At 34.7% G+C, this 20027-nt stretch overlaps 1 protein-coding gene across 3 annotated transcripts in view; it reads left to right on the forward strand.

Moving 5' to 3' along the window:
• Window positions 1-2132: 2132 nt before the first annotated feature.
• Window positions 2133-20027, forward strand: part of PolQ (DNA polymerase theta) — a 214211-nt gene continuing 196316 nt past the window's right edge. Inside the window, exons 1-3 of one of the 3 annotated variants that reach the window (XM_089093273.1) lie at window positions 2133-2182; window positions 13914-14349; window positions 16918-17029. In XM_089093273.1, the coding sequence (XP_088949399.1) occupies window positions 13933-14349; window positions 16918-17029 (529 nt within the window). In that variant the 5' untranslated portion in view covers window positions 2133-2182; window positions 13914-13932. Of the gene's footprint in view, window positions 2288-13913; window positions 14350-16917; window positions 17030-20027 lie in introns of all 3 variants that reach the window. The other 2 variants (XM_089093272.1, XM_089093274.1) reach the window with 2 other exon arrangements.

A 20027-nucleotide genomic window follows, 5' to 3' on the forward strand; every position in this document is an offset into this window, starting at 1 on the left:
TGAGCAGTAAAATTCGTAAAGAGAGCAAATGATTACTATCAGGCTGGAGGATCTGACAGCAGTCAATAGGGATTTTGCTTTTGCTCCAGTTGTGCATCTGGCTAAAACATAATTGCGCTTTGCAGAAGCACCAAAAAAGAAACTATGTTTTTATTACTCCGATGGAGCTTCTAACACTCTGGACAGAAGAAGTTTTTGACATGGAAAGATTTAGAACATGGTTGAAACATGGGCAACGCAGGGCATGCTTTGCTACCTTTTGAACTTCTTTTACAGTACCAAAATGTTCTGAAACCACCATAGCACATCCATCAGTGCCTATGCCCACACAATTTTCTAAATCTAGCCCAAGAGATCTAAGAAAATCCAAAACAACATTTCCAAGCGTTTCCCCTGTAATAGTCGGTTCGAAGTCTTCGATTCTATCCGAGTAATATGTTTCGTGTAGGTCTAAAAAAAACAACGAAATCTTCACGTCTTGTGCAATTATAATTGTAGCAAATACAGTACTCAGCTGTGACTTGTGTGAAATATCCGTTGTTTCATCAACAACCACATTGTAGAACTTGGCAGAATGATGTGCAAGAATTTCTGTAAGAATCTGTTTGGCACAACATTCAATTAATTCAGTCTGTGTTGTTTCGCTTATATAAGTAGCATTTGCAACTGAGCTTTCCAAATGTCGTTTTAAAGTGACGTTGCCACTATTTACACGGTGCCTTAAAAATTCTCAAAAGTTCCCTTCGTTTGTCAATGGGTTTTTTTCTGCTAATGATTCTCCCTCATCTCTATGGCCACAATGAGCAATGTTGTGTCAACCCAAGAAAACAATTGATTCTACAATTGACTTCAATCTTGCTCTGTTTTCTTGCACTTGTTGACTACGTTGTTTGTTTACAAGGCTTAAAATGTTGGTTTCAAGGCTATTATATTTTAGAAGGAAATGTTTGCCTGCGTCAACTGAATCGTGGTGATACTGATTATTTTTATGAGACACCAAGTCTCCGTTTTTTCCAGTTAACTTAGCAAAAGTCACGAAGAGCTGCTTTGCCAACTTTTGCAATTGATTGTAGCCTCCAATCTGTCGAACGTTAAACAAAACACAATATTTACAGAATAAGCCCCTCATCTTGTTTGAAAGTACTGGTCAGTGGAATTATTCCGAACGAGTACGATTTAAAATTTCTATTCGTCCCTATCCAGCTTCTTGTGAACTGAATAGGGGAAGCTCTAGCTAGACGGCAGAATCCACAGGCTCTGAAGCAATTGATATCGCGTACAGTCATCCAGTTTTTTAACTCTATCGATATAGCTTCCAATATCATTTTCGCAAAAAGTGCTTGTATTTTCAATGTTTGCGTTAGGCTTGGGGCTACACTCTTCACTTGATGCTTACAAATCTTGCACAATCTCACTATTAGTCAAAGCGCTGGAATCACTGCTAACACTGAAACTCTGATTATTTCTGTCTTCAGTTACGGCGTCCACTTGCCTAGCTTTAGCTTTCGAACAAAAAAAGTTGTCGAGAATTATCTGTTTTCGCTTCGACATCATAACTGGTTATTATTATCCAACAATTATTTACTGTTCAAACCCTTCTAGGATCCCGACTAACCCTAAGGCGTATGTGTTATTGGAGTCATTTCAAGATTTTTGCTTATTTATTGAATAAGAAAAAGGTTTTGACACGCGTACTTTCTGAAGCTTAAACAGTTTAAGAAAGGCAGGCTACAAAATGCTTTATAGGGTCGGGTGACACCAAACACTCTAGACAATTCCCTAAAGACTTAAGGCAGACAGAACAAGTGTCGTAAAATCCCTTTCAAATATGCGTTAATCCAAGCGTTGATATCGTAATCAAGTCACAGAAAATCTAATGATAGAACTTTTTGCCCACGCCAGAGGGAGGGTAATCACTCCCACCCCACTCCCTGGATCTGCTACTGGAAGATGATTACTTTTTAGTTTATTTAGTATTTCTGTCGGTTAAGTCGAAACTGACGTCAAATGCTATAATTCTGCCACAAAATCTTTTGTGGTATAGTTTGTCGGAAAAGTAGCACAATTTGTGTGTTAGTTCGGTAACGCTACTATTGCACCGAAGAATGAGAGTTTCAAATTCAAACAGTACTGTTCATTAAAAAAAAAAAAAAAAAAAAAAAAATATGATCTTGTTTAATAGGTGCATGAATTTATTGCCTAAAGCAAATTTTCCGAGGTCAACCAGTTATTATTCATAGAGTTTTGATGTAGTAGGAAATCGAATGTTGTCAAACCATCCAAATAGGTAGCCTCTCAACAGCTTCTTGTCCACTCATCAACATAGGTCTAATTGTCTGAGCCATTCCTAGGGTTGATGACATCCGGGAAAAAATTAATAGGCCTACATTGTCTCCTCTAAACTCAAATATAAGCAAAAGAAGTAGAATCAAAGTGAAAAACTTGATCTAAATGGTTAACCCTCCAGCTGCAGCACCCTCCCAGCCATTGTGCCCATGGCAGCTTGCCTGGTTGCCCCTGCTTTGAATGGCTCTGCTAATTGTGAATCAAAATCCAATAGAAAGAAAGATAACACAATAGGATATACATTAAGTATCCTCTGAAGACAATACAACAGTAGCCTAACAAATGAACAGTAGGCCTAGGCTACCATTCAAATCATAAAAATCAAAACTGTTTCCAACTAGGGAACAATGTGCCAACTATACTCAAATGCTCATTACCCTGGTCCAAGTGCCCTTCCTTATTGGTGCCAGATATGGTCCTAGGCTATCAGTGGCAGATCCAGGGGATGCACACCCCCTAACATAGTCTAAAGTAGCATAATTTACTTAATTAATGCAAGTTTGAGTTAATTAACCTTACTCCAGTAAAATTCTACTTTAGCTACTTTTGGCTGTCTTCAAAAGGGGTTAGGTTAGGAAAATGAAACTTTCAGGGATGGGTCTACAGGCTAAATTAGCCTATGTCCTGGGAAGGGATCTTGAAGTACCTACCTCCACTCCTTCTCTCTCTAGAGGATCTTGAAATTCGCCTATATGACCTATTGAAATTTCGACAAAACAATATTTTACATTAATTTTCAGCCGTGAGTTTCTTTTTCTGTGGCTTCAGTTCTAAAATTTAATTCTTATTATTTGGCAGAATTTTCAGCCATATCAATGTTTTTTGCTTTTAATTTAGGAAATGTATTATATATCTTTAAAACCTTAAAAAATGGGATTGAGCAAAGTTGCAAAGCTGAAAACAATTTTTCTGTACTTCATTTAAGCAGAAGATTTATTTTGCAACGTTTCACTTTTATAACACACAAATTTATAAGGGTCATCTAAGGCCAGGACCCTCTAGAGGGAGAAGGAGTGGAGGTAGGTACTTCAAAATACCTTTCCATGACATAGCCTACTTTAGCCTGTAGACCCATCCCTGAAAGTTTCATTTTCCTAACCTAACCCCTATCCAAGATAGCCAAAAGTAGCTAAAGTAGAATTTTATCCTTACTCCTAATGGAAGTTTATCAGATCACCCTATTTGGCCCCCCCCCCCCTGCTAAAAAATCCTGGATCCGCCCCTGTAGGTTATATAAAGACTAAAAGAAAGCATTGTAGCCTAGTAATGAAATGTTTAATTTATAGGCTAATATGTAGCATGTTTCTATACACCATACTTTCACATCTCCTTCCATTAATATCTACAATTATAAATCAACCTTAAATAAATTATTTATCCAACAAATCTCAATTCTTTTGCAATGACATGATGCTGTTAGCAGGTTAAGAATATGAATAACTGTTAAAAAAGAAACACAATGATTTCACAAAGAAATTTGAGTGATGGAAAAAACAGAGAAATATATCATTTACAGGTATATCTGGCACTGTTTGGGGAAAAGGGATGAATTGCCATGGTAGCCACCAATATATTGAGAAAAACTACAGAAATTGACTAGTACTGTTCTTTTGTTATAATTGTTATTTCTTCCAAAGAGGCCAGAATATACAGCCTAATGAAAACTAGTCTTCTTTTAGGCCAATAGATGATTGTAAATGACTTCAATCATGTCATATTGCCATAAAAATAAAATTATGCTTAGTAGGCATAACCTTCCTCATATCCTCTACCAAGTTACTAATGAGCACAAGAACTTAACAAGGCAGTGACCACAACTAAATCAAATACACTTGCAAATTATTTTCTCATATCACTTTCTTTATTTTGCTAACACCACTGTTGGACCAGCCATAATATAGCCTATAATAGATAGTGGTTTTGTTTTGGCCTAGAATACAACCATTTATCTTACCCAAGGCTGTGCCCAGAAATTTTTTTCAGAGGGGGTTTTACTTTATTTATTTTTTTTTTGGGGGGGGGGGGTTATGCAAAAAAAACACTCAAAACATGCATAAAAATCTGTTTATATCCATTTTTGTTACGTTTTTACAAGTCAGACAAACATTTCAGAGGGGGGGGGGGTTCAAACCCCCTTCTCTTGGTACAGCCTTGATCTTACCATTAGAAATAATCTTAAATTGGGTATATATTTCCATGTATTGTCATGCCAGCTTACAATGATTTGTGCTGTAAGATAGAAATCAGATGAAAGAGGAAATAGCCTATACCATTCAATGCTATGTCTAAATATAACAATTGTGCACCCAGAAAATGCTACAAGAAAATTGGTTGGTTTTGGCCTATAATAGTGCCTAGATATTTTACTTTTCAGATCTTTGTTGCATCCACCTCTTACTAATGATTAAATAAGAAAAAAATAAGTTATTTCAACTGAAAGTAAAGAGCAACTTTAAAACTTAAAGTTAACAAAAATTATTAGATATATGAAAAGGGTTGCCCCCTTCTCAACACCTTGCTCTTTTTACTAAAGTTTGAATTTTGTCCCAACTCTGTAAGAACAAAACCAGCAGTAAACATAAAGCAGACTCTTATCAATGATATTGTTCATAGGTGATGATTGTAATTTTTAAATTGAAAATATTTTGCACTAACATCCACCCAATTTAAAATTCTTCAGTGGAGAGAGCACACCAAAATTTTCCTGGTAGATAAAGATTAAGTGTCGGTTTTCCTTTCCAGAAGATCATTACTTCTTTCAATACTATAAAATAATGTATGCTTAGTCCTTCAGAAATTCATTTAAAATCAGAAATATTCCTTCATGAAATTTACTTATTGTGTAAAATTGCACTGAAAGAGCTTTTTACTATCTTGAAAACCACTACCCTTCAATTTCCCCAGAGTAAAATTTCATCTGACAACTTCATCCTAGTGGAAACTTCCCTTCCTATGGAAAAACCCCAGCAGGAAATTTGTCCCCTCACCCGAAAATGTATACATACTTCCCAATAACAAATATTATGCATTAACAATGGGCAAACTTTATAACTTAAAGACCTTTCTCCTGGGGCTGTGGGGGGTCATGCTATATCCAAAGGTATAGTTATTGGGCCTTTTTGGGAAGAAAGGGAAGGGAGAGGGGGCCTAGTTACCCTCCAATCTTTTTGATCACTTAAAAAGGGCACTATAACTTTTAATTTCCGTTGGAATGAGCCCTCTTTTGATATTCTAGGACCACTAATCAATATGATCACCCCTGGGAAAAAAACACAAATCCATGATCTTTCTTCAGCAAAAATAGAAAATTCTGCATTTTTGCAGATAGAAGGTTGAAATCCTTGAAATAAAGGATTTTTGATTTTCATGAAGATTCTTTGACTGTTAGGCTTGTTTTCTCAGGCTTGTAACCTTTGACATTTAACACTAAACTTAATGAAACTTATGTATTTGGAATCAGCAAAATAAGCTGGTTCTTTTGATATATCAATTGATATCAAAATTCCATTTTAGTTTTGGTTACTGTTGAGCTGCATCACTCCTTACTTACAGTTTGTTACCATGAACTGTATGATACTATGTAATTAAGTTAAGCTATCAGCTTGTTAGATCTTCTTGTTACTTAATATCACCACTTCAGGCTCATATATTCTTAATTCAAGCAACCTAGTCCTCTTAAAATGTATGCATACTTCCCAATAACAAATATTATGCATTAACAATGGACAAACTTTATAACCTAAGGACCTTTCCCCTGGGACTGTGGGGGGTCATGTTATATCCAAAGGTATACTTATTGGGCATTTTTGGGGAAAAAGGGAAGGGAGAGGGGGCCTAGTTACCCTCCAATCTTTTTGATCACTTAAAAAGGGCACTATAACTTTTAATTTCCGTTGGAATGAGCCCTCTCTTGATATTCTATGACCACTGGGTCAATATGATTACCCCCAGGAAAAAAAACACACATCCATGATCTTTCTTCAGCAAAAATAGAAAATTCTGCATTTTTGCAGATAGGAGGTTGAAATCTTGGAAATAAAGTTCTCTGATACACTGAATCTGATGGGGTGATTTTTATTAAGATTCTTTGACTTTTAGGCTTGTTTTCTCAGGCTTTTAACCTTTGACATTTAACACTAAACTTAATGAAACTTATATATTTGGAATCAGCAAAATAAGCTGATTCTTTTGATATATCAGTTGATATCAAAATTTCATTTTTAGTTTTGGTTACTGTTGAGCTGCATCACTACTTACTTACAGTTTGTTACCATGAACTGTTTGATACTATGTAATTAAGTTAACCTATCAGCTTGCTAGATCTTCTTGTTACTTAAAATCACCACTTCTGGCTCATATATTCTTAATTCAAGCAATCTAGTCCTCTTAAAATGTATGCATACTTCCAAATAATAAATATTATGCATTAACAATGGGCAAACTTTATAACTTATAGACCTTTCCCCTGGGGCTGTCGGGGGTCATGTTACATCCAAAGGTATAGTTATTGGGCCTTTTTGGGAAAAAGGGAAGGGGGAGGGGGCCTAGTTACCCTCCAATCTTTTTGGTCACTTAAAAAGGGCGCTAGAACTTTACATGTCCATTTAAACGAGCCCTCTCTTGATATTCTAGGACCACTGGGTCAATATGGTCACCCCTGGGAAAAAAACACACATCCATGATCTTTCTTCAGCAAAAATAGAAAATTCTGCATTTTTGCAGATAGGAGGTTGAAATCTTGGAAATAAAGTTCTCTGATCCACTGAATCTGATGGGGTGATTTTCATGAAGATTCTTTGACTGTTAGGCTTGTTTTCTCAAGCTTGTAACCTTTGACGTTTAGCACTAAACTTAATGAAACTTATATATTTGGAATCAGCAAAATAAGCTGATTCTTTTGATATATCAATTGATATCAAAATTCCATTTTTTGTTTTGGTTACTGTTGAACTGCATCACTCCGTACTTACAGTTTGTTACCATGAACTGTTTGATTCTATGTAATTAAGTTAAGCTATCAGCTTGTTTGATCTTCTTGTTACTTAACATTACCACTTCAGACCCATATATTCTTAATTCAAGCAACCTAGTCCTCTTAAAATGTATGCATACTTCCCAATAACAAATATTATGCATTAGCAATGGGCAAACTTTATAACTTAAAGATCTTTCCCCTGGGGCTGTGGGGGGTCATGTTATATCCAAAGGTATAGTTATTGGGTCTTTTTGGGAAAAAAGGGAAGGGAGAGGGGGCCTAGTTACCCTCCAATCTTTTTGGTCACTTAGAAAAGGCACTAGAACTTCTAATGTCCATTTGAATGAGCCCTCTCTTGATATTCTAGCACCACTGGGTCAATATGATCACCCCTGGTCACACACATCCATGATCTTTCTTCAGCAAAAATAGAAAATTCTGCATTTTTTCAGATAGGAGGTTGAAATCTTGGAAATAAAGTTCTCTAATACACTGAATCTGATGGGGTGATTTTTATGAAGATTCTTTGACTGTTAGGCTTGTTATTCTCAGGCTTGTAACCTTTGACATTTAACACTAAACTTAATGAAACTTATATATTTGGAATCAGCCAAATAAGCTGATTCTTTTGATATATCAATTGATATCAAGATTGCCATTTTTAGAGTTTGGTTACTGTTGAGCTGCATCACTCCTTACTTACAGTTTGTTACCATGAACTGTTTGATACTATGTAATTAAGTTAAGCTATCAGCTTGTTAGATCTTCTTGTTACTTAACACCACCCCTTCAGGCTCATATTTTCTTAATTCAAGCTACCTAGTCCTCTTAACATTAATTTTCAAACCTATTCTTGCACCCTGAACTTTGAAAACCTCTAAAAATAGATTCATTTTGATTGAGTGTCCTATATTTTTATCTAGGACACTCAACTCATCTGTATTATCAAAGTGTAGTAGAGTCATCCCTTCTTCTTTGAATTTATATTATCCCATAGTCTTTGCTATAGTTCTTCAGGAAAAATTCATCAAATGAATCCACATAAGGTTAGCACTGCTTATATCCTGATTCCATACTACACCAACTACTAACTTTTACTTTTAACCTCACCTAAAAGGAGTTTCCTTGTTGCTATTCCATAATTACCTGGGATACTATACAAGTGTAGGACCTTCACAAGAACTTTTCAATCAGTTGAATTAAATGCCTGCTTATTTTCTATAAAACTCAGGAATAAACAGGCCTGGTTGTTCAGACACTTGTCAATATTTAATCTAAGCATGAAAATTTAGTCAGTGTATCCTGTGCAATTTCTTTCACTACACTGTTCTTTCCTTAAAAACTTATCTACAATATCTCTTGGTCTAACAAGTTGGCTATTTATTAGCTACAAGTTGGATTACCTTGACTCAGTTTGCTGAGTCCACCCTAGTGGTGTATCCAGGGGGTATGAAGGGGGCGCGCGCCCCCCTAACGTAATATAAAGTAGTGTAATTTACTTAATTACCGCAAGTTTGCTTTAATTAAACTTGCTCCTAATGCAAGTTTATTGGATCAACCTATTTTGTGCCCCCCTCCCTTAAAAAAAAAAAAATCCTGGATCCGTCCCCTGGTCCACCCAGTAATAATAACATTGATCATCATGCTAAGTTGTTTCCTTCCTGAAGGAACAAAACAAATATCTTTATAATTACTCCACTCACTCTTGTCGTATTTGTTATAAGGTAATTTACTGGTTATCCCAACATAACAGCACGGTTTTGACTTTAACTGAGCATAGTTTGACTTCCAATCTATCAAAATTTAGGAAAAATTTTCTAAGTGTTTGTGTAGAAAGTTTGGAAATTTAAATTTTTCTGGCTGATTATAGTGCCATCTTATTTTCAGTTGTCCCAAAGTAAATTTTCTTGTGAACTGCGTGACACCAAAATTGCACAATTTTTCCTTAAGTCCACTAAAGACAAGTTTACCTTTATCAGAACTCATAGTCATTAGTTCAATATCATTCCCCTAACTTTGTACCCACCATGTTTTGAGTTAATCATTTACCATGCTTACACCACCTGGGACCATTCAATGCTTTTATTAATATCTGTAACTCCTCCAGTCTATTCATTCTTGTTTTGTTGTAGTTAAACAAATTGTTTTATTATCATTGGTCTTGTTATAGAACATTCTTTCTTGAAGCTTTGAGAGAAAAAGTCAAACTTTAGTATAAAGAGCAGAGGCCAGAGGAGTACAGTATGCCCCCTCATATGCAGGATAATATTTGCTTGTTTTAAGCTTAATTTCTGATGAAGTAATTCAAAAATTTGTACAGTAAAAGTGGAGCTGTCACCCTACATAATCTATATTGCAGGCTTAGGTCTAATAGATGTTCTTTAGAATGCTGGGAGGTATAGGGATAAGCTCCCTATCAACATCCTCCATTCCAATTACATCAGAAAAACTCTTAATGAAAGATAGAGAAATTGTTAACTACAGATTAAAATATGCATTCAAAATATTCTCTTTGAGACTCAAGGCATAACTTGAGTGGCTCTGACATGATTTTTTTAATTACTTAAAAATTGGCACTGCAAGACTTATAGTTTTCATTCAAATGAAACCTCTTCTCTCATTCTACAATCAGGTATATCAATACTATCAACCTTACAGGCAAAATAGAGACTATGACCGTTCTTCTAAGTAAAAAATACAAGATTTTGTATTTTTATAAACAGGGGCTTGAAACCATAGCTTCAGGGTTCTCAGACATGCTGAACTTCACACTCTAATTGTTATCAGGGTTGCCTCCCTCTCCTATTTGGGGTTGTTTTTCCCAATTTATAAGATTTTGCAATTTTTTATGCTGACAGCTCTTGAAGAGTAATTTTAAACTTAAAAAGTTTGGCATATTTGGAGTCACGATGAAAAATAGATTCTTTTGATATATTAAATTAAACAAACTAGTTTTTTTTTTACTGAAAGTAAGGAGCAACATTAAAACTTAAAACAAAGAGAGATATGTGAGGGGCTTTCCTCTCCTCAACTCAATGTTCTTTGCACTAAAGTTTGGCCTTTTGTCAAAACAATTTAGGAACTACTGCTGAAACATAAGGACCATTGAGCCACAATAAGAAGATTTTTTTGAAGAGCTAAGAAACATTAGTATCACAGGCAAGGGATTTATGAGGGGACAGCCCCCATATGTACAGAATAATTTATGTTCATTTTATGTTTTAATGTTGCTCTTTACTTTCAGTTGAATTGTTTTAATCTAATTCAGGATCTTTTTTCAAATCATGCTGGAAAATTTCCCTCCCCTGTGTGGAAAATATTCTCCAAAAAATTTCATTCCCATGGAAAATTCTTCCTGTGGAATTCCCCCCTCCCAAAAAACTAATGTACATTTCCCAGTAACAAATACTATATGTACAATACAAATACAATAAAAGATATTATTGTCATCCTCAGAGGCATAGTTATTTGACCTTTCAACTATGCTGAACCAAATTGCTATCCGAAAATTTTGATTGGATGTCTTTGGAGAAAAAGGGGTGCACTAGGAAGGCTAGTTGTCCTCCAATCTTGTTGGTTACTTAAAAAACATTAGAACTTTCAGTTTTCATTTAAATTAGCCTTCTCTCAATCTTCTAGGACCATTGTTCAATACAATCATCCATGGAAAAAACAAAAACAAACAAACATGCATCCATGATCTTCTGGCTAAAAGTCAAAATTCCATGTTTTTATAGATAGGAGCTTCGAACGTCTAAAGTAGGGTTCTTGATATGCTGAATATGTAGTTTCCATTAAGGTTACTTGATTTTTCAGGGATGTTTCCTCCAATTTATATATATAAATACACACACACACACACACATATATATATATATATATATATATATATATATATATATATATATATATATATATATATATATATATATATATATATATATAAACTTTCCGAAAAATAAGTTTTTCAAAAGAAAAGTAAAGGCCATTTTAAACTTAAGCTCAGCAGATACAAATACCTTTTAAAATTCTAACTCAAAACGACCAGAAATCACTATTAAAGAATAAATGAAACCCAAAACAAAGATAAATTAAATAAACAATCATAGCAAAAACATACATCAAGTAATAATAGAAATGAACCAACAGATCTTAAAGCGAATAATGATCAGACTGAACATGAAATTGAATGGCTAAATGAAAAAAAATATTTTCCTATCAAATCATTAATAAAGCTCAAAACGATCAGAACTTACATAAACAATCAATGCAAACAAACATACAATAGATATTAATGTAAATTAATAAATAAATCTTGAAACGAGTGAAGCTGAGATTGAATATGCAAATCAAGCTTGAAACGAACAAAAATCACCACAAACAAGAGTTTGGGTATGACCTCCTTCTCTCACTGTAAAAGTCTAAAACCTACTGCGTCATTGGCGCTTTACTGAAAACCAATTTTTCGACAAGTATTTTCTTTTGTACTTAATATTGAAAATAAACATTAAAATTATAGTAACATTTTGAACTGATGAGCTTTTAGCAATTAATATCATTATACATCAAATATTCAGTTTAATTTATTAGCTCTTTTTAAAGTTGTTAAAGACGAATATAGTTTCCCTACAAACAAATGTTTGGATACTGCCTCCTTTCCTAACTGTAAATAAAAACCAAAAGCCTACTGCGTCATTGGCGCTTAACTGAAAATGGATTATATTACAAATATTTTCTTTTCCAGTTCTTACAGGATTGAAAATAAAAATACGATTACAGTGAAATAAATTCTTGAACTGATGGATCTTTAAACAATTAATATAATTATACGTCAAATATTTAATTTGATGCCGTTTATACTTTCCAAGACTGTTCAAGACGCATATAGTTTTCAGTAAAGCGTCAATTACGTAGTAGGTTTTAGACCTTTACAGTGAGAGAAGTAGGTCATACCCAAACTATTGTTTGTGGTGATTTTTGTTCGTTTAAAGCTTGATTTGCATATTCAATTTAAGTTTCACTTTTTTTGAGATTTATTTATTAATTTACATTAATATCTATTGTATGTTTGTTTGCACCGATTGTTTATCTAATTTCTGTTCGTTTTAAGTTTCATTTTTACTTCAATAGGAAAATATTTTTTTCGTTTTAAACTTGATATTCTTATTCAATCTAAGCATTACTCGCTTTAAGATCTATTTATTCATTTATATTATTACTTGTTGTATGTTTTTGCTATGATTCTTTAATTAATTTATCTTTGTTTTGGGTTTCATTTATTCTTTAATGGTAGTTTATTCTTATATATATATATATATATATATATATATATATATATATATATATATATATATATATATATATATATATATATATATATATATATATATATATATATATATATATATATATATATATATATATATATATATATATATATATATATATATATATATATATATATATATATATATATATATATATATATATATATATATATATATATATATATATATATATATATATATATATATATATATATATATATATATATATATATATATATATATATATATATATATATATATATATATATATATATATATATATATATATATATATATCTACAGCTGAGATAATCAGCTGTGGTAATTTAAAAAGTGTTGAATTGCACAATGAAGGTTTTGCAAGATAGGAGAAAAATCTGCTTTGTGGTTGTCAACTGTTGAACAATGAGTCTTTTTACAGGCATCTAAAATTTGGCCAAGACAACTTTGATATCTAACCTTTTTGCAAGGGTGAAAAGAAGCTGCAATGCATTTTAGCAAAATGACATTTTTTGTTGTCCCTCAAACTAAATAAGATATATGGTAATAGCTTGAAATAATATTGATAGAGTATGCTGAATTTAGGGTTATCTATGTATTTAAGTTTGCGATTTTTTTTTTTTTTTTTGTAAAACACCTTTTTAATCACAGCAGTCATGTTGCTATTGGCTTAGGCGGTGTGCACTTGTAATTTCATGTAAATATGTATATTATAACTACTCATCTATCCCCAGGCTCTAATGATACATTACATACATGTCCTTAGAGACACGTGTTTAAGGACACTTTACAAAAAAAAAACTAAAAGTATAAAATTTTTTTGTCGTAATTTGATGTGGAAACAAAATTAGGCAAACTGCTGTTTACAGGACCTTTTGGTCTTCTATAAATGCAAGTAAATGATCCAAAAATTTGAAATGACAAATATTACAGCCTAAAGAAGGAGTGAGGGGGGGGGTTAATTGACCAAAGGTATGCATCTCCAAAAGAAAATATTATTCATTTTCATGCACAATAATGCATTAAGAAACCTTTTAATAGGGGCAAGAACATATGCAGTTTTTTGCGGGAGTTGGGGGTGGGGTCCAATAAAAAAAAAGGTTGATAATTTGAATAAGAAAGGCCTGAAAATTTATGATGTTGGGCAAAAGGCGGGGAGAACCAGATGAGGATAGTGAGAACCCCATTAGGCTATATCCTTTGGATGCACGTGTGCTTATAATTGTGTTTTGTATACTATGTTTTAAATAGTATTTTTTTCTTAGGACGTGAATTAGAAAAATAATGGCGAACGTAGCTCGAGACTGGTATGATGACGGTGCTTCGTTTTTCACAACTCAAGCACTTAATGGTGTATCATTGCTGCCCAAGAGTTGTGGGAAAGATCACAGCAAGCTCAACACTGAATCAACCAACAATATGGGCGAGGAAACTGCAATTTGTTTACTCAATGAATGTGATTTTTCTATTAAAAACGGCAAAATTGAGCCAAACTTATCCAGTGAAAAGGGTATTATTGACTTAAGTAGTGGATCAGACGCAGAAAGTTCTATTGTAGAAGATCAGAACAGTAGGAAAAATGAAGGTACATCTGCTTCTCTGTGTCTTCCAGCTGAGGAAGACATGGGTGACTGTGAAGGTGTTCAGTTAGATCTTGTTCTAGACTTAGCAGAATGGAACTTGCCTTCATCAGTTCTGAAGGTGATTTTACTCTTATTTTTTGGAGGTAAACAGGAGTTGTGATTTCACTGTAATGATTTAGTTGTGTTAATGATGTTACAGCTGGGAATTTACATTTTGAATAGAATTATGTTACTCAGGATCATACCTGGATGAAGAATCTGCTCTATGAGGTTTCTCCAAAGGACCTACAAGAAAAGCTGAAAACTAGTTCTTCAAGTATGCCCATTTTCATGCCCGCAAGCAAAGAATATCTTCTATTTTCCTTCCAGGAGAATGTGCGTGACCCACCTTACTAGGCCTAGAAATAGACTTAACTAATTTTGCAATCAGTACATTTACCAAAAATGGGTGTTGCATTTTAATCAAACTTGATTTGACGAAAGAGCTGATGTCCTATTGGTGCTTTTTATAGGTCTGGGAATGTTCTCACCACTGAGTGGGGGGGAGGGGGGAGCTAGTTAGATTTGTTTCACCAGAGCATTGACCTGTAGGGATCGGATCATAGCCAAACTTGGTGGGAAGTAAAAAATATTGTCCTAGCTATTCCTATGGGATATGGGCTTGATCTTGCCTCTGCAGTGAAACGAAATGGATAGGGGCTTCTAAATCCTTGTCATCATGATATCCACTAGAAACAGTTTTGGAGCCTCAACTAAATTTTGCTTGAAGGAAGAATAATTGTCCTAGTTAAGCCTTTCGGGTATCTGCACCCTTTATAATCTCTCTCAGGGAAGGACCCTCTTAGACATCTGTAAGGCGGATTTGTCAGATCTCAATCAAATTTGGCTGGATAAGAACTAGTCCTGTTTACTTCCTCTGAGTGGAATGGAGGAGGGGCTTACTTTTTTGTAGCCAGAACTTCTGTCGGAATGGGTTGTACAAATAAAAAAAAATGTAGAAGCTTTATTCCAGTAATTTACCTATTTGGGTCAAAATCTGGCATTTTTTTCTGAATAGAAAAGGGTTTCTAGATATCACCAGAATATCTATTGGAAAAGGTTGTTGTATCTCAACCAATCCTAATGAAAAGTGATAGATAATGTCCTAGTTGTATTTTAAGGGGTTCAGGACCGATCCCACCTTTTGGGGAGGAAGAAAGTACCCTAAATTTTAGCACTGTAGTCAGCATATCTAATAAAAGGGACTGTCAGATCTCAATCAAACTTAGTCAAAATTAACAGTCAATATCTAAGTTTTTCTTTTCGGAGCCCAGGACTGATTCTTCTATATGGAGAGGAGGGTCCCTTAATTCTTTTTTTCAGCCCACCTACCTGAAATAGCCATCGAATCCCAACCAGTCCTGCGGGGGGGGGGGGGTTAAGAGCTCGACTCTTTCTAAGGTTTGTACATGACCTAACTTTTGAAGGAGGAGAAGGGATATTGGATGCAAAATCTTTTTGTTAGTTCAATTGTGCTGGCACGTCAAATTCCATCAAACATAGCCAAAAGCTGCAGCTATGGTTTTGGATGTCTGTGATTGATCATAACTCCATGAGAGAAGGGCTTCAATCTTGAAATCCATAACTGTCCGAAGGGCTACATCTAAATTTCAGGTGAGATCCATTGGATCTTAGTTCAACATAGTAAGAACTTGTAAAAAGGTTTTATTTGCGTCTGTAGGGGGGGGGGGGTAGGGGTTCCGACCGATCATATGACTTATAGAATATTTTCTGCTAGAGACAAGCGATTAATGGTCTTTTATTTCTGTGTAATTTTTTTTTGTTAGGGTATGTCTTCATATCCATAAAACCGACTGTAATCATAGAAAGTAGCCCAGGGATGTCAAATAGGTGATTAGAATCATGCCATAAGCTGAATTTTAGGGGGGGAGGAGGCTTACCTGGTCTAATCAGTACTTTCAATGCTGTATAATAGAAATCTCAAAACAAAAATATAAAAATATAAGACAGCGTCATTCAGCTATGGGTTGGAGCTGACAGTCCCCCTATCTGCCCCCCCCCCCTATGGGCGCCTATGACTAAAATAGAAATATCGTGAATATGGAAATCCTCCAAAGCAGTCTTTAAATGTATTCATTAACAGTAGCTTCATGTACATAAGATTTATTTCTAGAATTGTTTAATTCTAAGACAAAAGATAAATGACAAATAGAATATACACGTTTTCGTTTAAGTCATAAGTGCAACACTGCTCTACAGCTGGGACCTGCCAGTCACAGTCACTAGAACACCTCACAGAGCAATGGCACCAAAAATCCGTTTTTTTTGCAAATTTTTCTTACTTAAATCCTCAGGAAACAAACTGTTTCAGTGAAAACTTTCAAAGAGTATTTTCACTCTTCTTTAAAATTCTGAAACTTTCAGAGGTGCTGTTTGCTTCTGAGTACGCCGACATGTAGCCTGGTGCCTCCTTATCAAACTTTGATTCCAACTGTAAAGCGAATTCTAAGTACTGATCATGGAACTACTTTCACAAAAATCAATCTCTATTCTTTGACACTATTAAATGTACTTGTTAGCGTGATTATTTGTTCAAAGCTGTTGCTTCCAACATGTGATTTTAGCAACAATGTCAAACCTTTAATTAGATGAATTTTCAATTGATAGTTGATATGTTTCATTTTAGGTGTATGAAAAGAAGGGGATATCACAGATGTTTGAGTGGCAAAGTGAGTGCTTGCAAAAAGGAGACGTCTTGAACTTTAAAAATTTAGTTTACTCTGCCCCAACTTCAGCCGGTATTGTACAGTTTGTTTTATTTGTACAGAGATTGTTTTTTTTACTTGTTTTTGTATTTTTACTTGAATTTTTTACTTGATTTTTATTTATTTTCAATTTTTTTTTCTTGATTTTTTTTTTTAATTTTACCAAGCGTTCTTTAGGGCGGCTATAAAGAAAAGGGGTTCTTTAGCGGTTAAGTTGTTTTTTAGGGCTTTAGGGACGCTAATAAGAAAAGACACTCATAAGCAGCTAAGGCGTTCTTTAGGGCTTTAGGGTGGCTAATAAGAAAAGACGTTCTTTAGCGGCTAATTCTTTTTTTAGTGCTTTAGGGCTGCTAATAAGAAAAGACACTCTTTAGAAGTTGAGGCGTTCTTTAGGGCTTTAGGGTGGGTAATAAGAAAAGACGTTCTTCAGCAGATAAGGCATTTTCTAGGGCTAAAGGGTGGCTAATAAGAAAAGGCGTTCTTTAGCAGATAAGGCGTTCTTTAGGGTGGCTAATAAGAAAAGACGTTCTTTAGCGGCTAATTCTTTTTTTAGTGCTTTAGGGCTGCTAATAACAAAAGACACTCTTTAGCAGATAAGGTATTTTCTAGGGCTTTAGGGTGGCTAATAAAAAAAGGTTTTCTTTAGCGGCTAATTCTTTTTTTTAGTGCTTTAGGGCAGCTAATAAGAAAATACACTCTATAGCAGCTAAGGTGTTCTTTAGGGCTTTAGGGTGGCTAATAAGAAAAGACGTTCTTTAGCGGCTAATTCTGTTTTTAAGTGCTTTAAGGCTGCTAATAAGAAAAGACACTCTTTAGCAGATAAGGCATTTTCTAGGGCTTTAGGGTGGATAATAAAAAAAAGTTTTCTTTAGCGGCTAATTCTTTTTTTTAGTGCTTTAGGGCCGCTAATAAGAAAAGACACTCTTTAGCAGATAAGGCATTTTCTAGGGCTTTAGGGTGACTAATAAAAAAAGGTTTTCTTTAGCGGCTAATTCTTTTTTTAGTGCTTTAGGGCCGCTAATAAGAAAAGACACTCTTTAGCAGCTAAGGTATTCTTTAGGGCTTTAGGGTGGCTAATAAGAAAAGACGTTCTTTAGCGGCTAATTCTTTTTTAGTGCTCAAGGGTTGCTAATAAGAAAAGACACTCTTTAGAAGTTAAGGCGTTCTTTAGGGCTTTATGGTGGCTAATAAGAAAAGACATTCTTTTGCGGCTATTTCTTTTTTTAGTGCTTTAGGGCTGTTAATAAGAAAAAACACTCTTTAGAAGCTAAAGCGTTCTTTAGAGGCTTTAGGGTGGCTAATAAGAAAAGACGTTCTTTAGCGGCTAATTCTTTTTTTAGTGCTCAAGGGTTGCTAATAAGAAAAGACACTCTTTAGAAGTTAAGGCGTTCTTTAGGGCTTTATGGTGGCTAATAAGAAAAGACGTTCTTTAGCGGCTATTTCTTTTTTTAGTGCTCTAGGGCTGCTAATAAGAAAAAACACTCTTTAGAAGCTAAGGCGTTCCTTAGGGCTTTAGAATGGCTAATTAGAAAAGACGTTCTTTAGCGGATAATTCTGTTTTTAAGTGCTTCAAGGCTGCTAATAATAAAAGACACTCTTTAGCAGATAAGGCATTTTCTAGGGCTTTAAGGTGGCTAATAAAAAAGGCGTTCTTTAGCGGCTAATTTTTTTTTGTGCCTTAGGGCCGCTAATAAGAAAAGACGCTCTTTAGCAGCTAAGGCGTTCTTTAGGGTGGCTAATAGGAAAAGACGTTCTTTAGCGGCTAATTCTTTTTTCAGTGCCCTAGGGCTGCTAATAAAAAAAAGACACTCTTTAGAAGCTAAGGCGTTCTTTAGGGCTTTAGGGTGGCTAATAAGAAAAGATGTTCTTTAGCGGCTAATTCTGTTTTTAAGTGCTTTAAGGCTGCTAATAAGAAAAAACACTCTTTAGCAGATAAGGCATTTTCTAGGGCTTTAGGGTGGCTAATAAAAAAGTCGTTTTTTAGCGGCTAATTCTTTTTTTTAGTGCCTTTGGGCCGCTAATAAGAAAAGATACTCTTTAGCAGCTAAGGCGTTCTTTAGGGTGGCTAATAAGAAAAGACGTTCTTTAGCAGCTAATTCTTTTTTTAGGGGCTGCTAATAAGAAAAGACACTCTTTAGAAGCCAAGGCGTTCTTTAGGGCTTTAGGGTGACTAATAAGAAAAGACGTTCTTTAACAGATAAGGCATTTTCTAGGGCTTTAGGGTGGCTAATAAAAAAAGGCGTTCTTTAGCGGCTAATTCTTTTTTTAGTGCCTTAGGGCCGCTAATAAGAAAAGACACTCTTTAGCAGCTAAGGTGTTCTTTAGGGCTTTAGGGCTGCTAATAAGAAAAGACACTCTTTAGCAGATAAGGCATTTTCTAGGGCTTTAGGGTGGCTAATAAAAGAAGGCGTTCTTTTGCGGCAAATTCTTTTTTTTAGGGCCTTAGGGCTGCTAATAAGAAGACACTCTTTATTACCTAAGGTGTTCTTTAGGGCTTCAGGGTGGCTAATAAGAAAAGACGTTCTTTAGCGGCTAATTTTTTTTTTTATTGCTCTAGGGCTGCTAGTAAGAAAAGACACTCTTTAGAAGCTAAGGCGTTCTTTATGGCTTTAGGGTAGCTAATAAGAAAAGACGTTCTTTAGCGGCTAATTCTTTTTTTAGTGCTTTAGGGCTGCTAATATGAAAAGACACTCTTTAGCAGATAAGGCATTTTCTAGGGTTTTAGGGTGGCTAATAAAAAAGGCGTTCTTTAGCGGCTATTTCTTTTTTTTTTAGTGCCTTAGGGCCGCTAATAAGAAAAGTCGCTAATAAGAAAGAAAGCGTTCTTTAGGGTGGCTAATAAGAAAAGACGTTCTTTAGCGGCTAATTCTTTTTTTAGGGGTTGCTAATAAGAAAAGACACTCTTTAGAAGCTAAGGCATTCTTTAGGGCTTTAGGGTGGCTAATAAGAAAATACGTTCTTTAGCAGATAAGGCATTTTCTAGGGTTTTAGGGTGGCTAATAAAAAAAGGCGTTCTTTAGCGGCTAATTCT

Source organism: Artemia sp. Qi Xiang Cuo, chromosome 8 (genome assembly GCF_049724085.1).
Source record: "Artemia sp. Qi Xiang Cuo chromosome 8, ASM4972408v1, whole genome shotgun sequence".
In the NCBI taxonomy this organism is placed as follows: Eukaryota; Metazoa; Arthropoda; class Branchiopoda; order Anostraca; family Artemiidae; genus Artemia; species Artemia sp. Qi Xiang Cuo.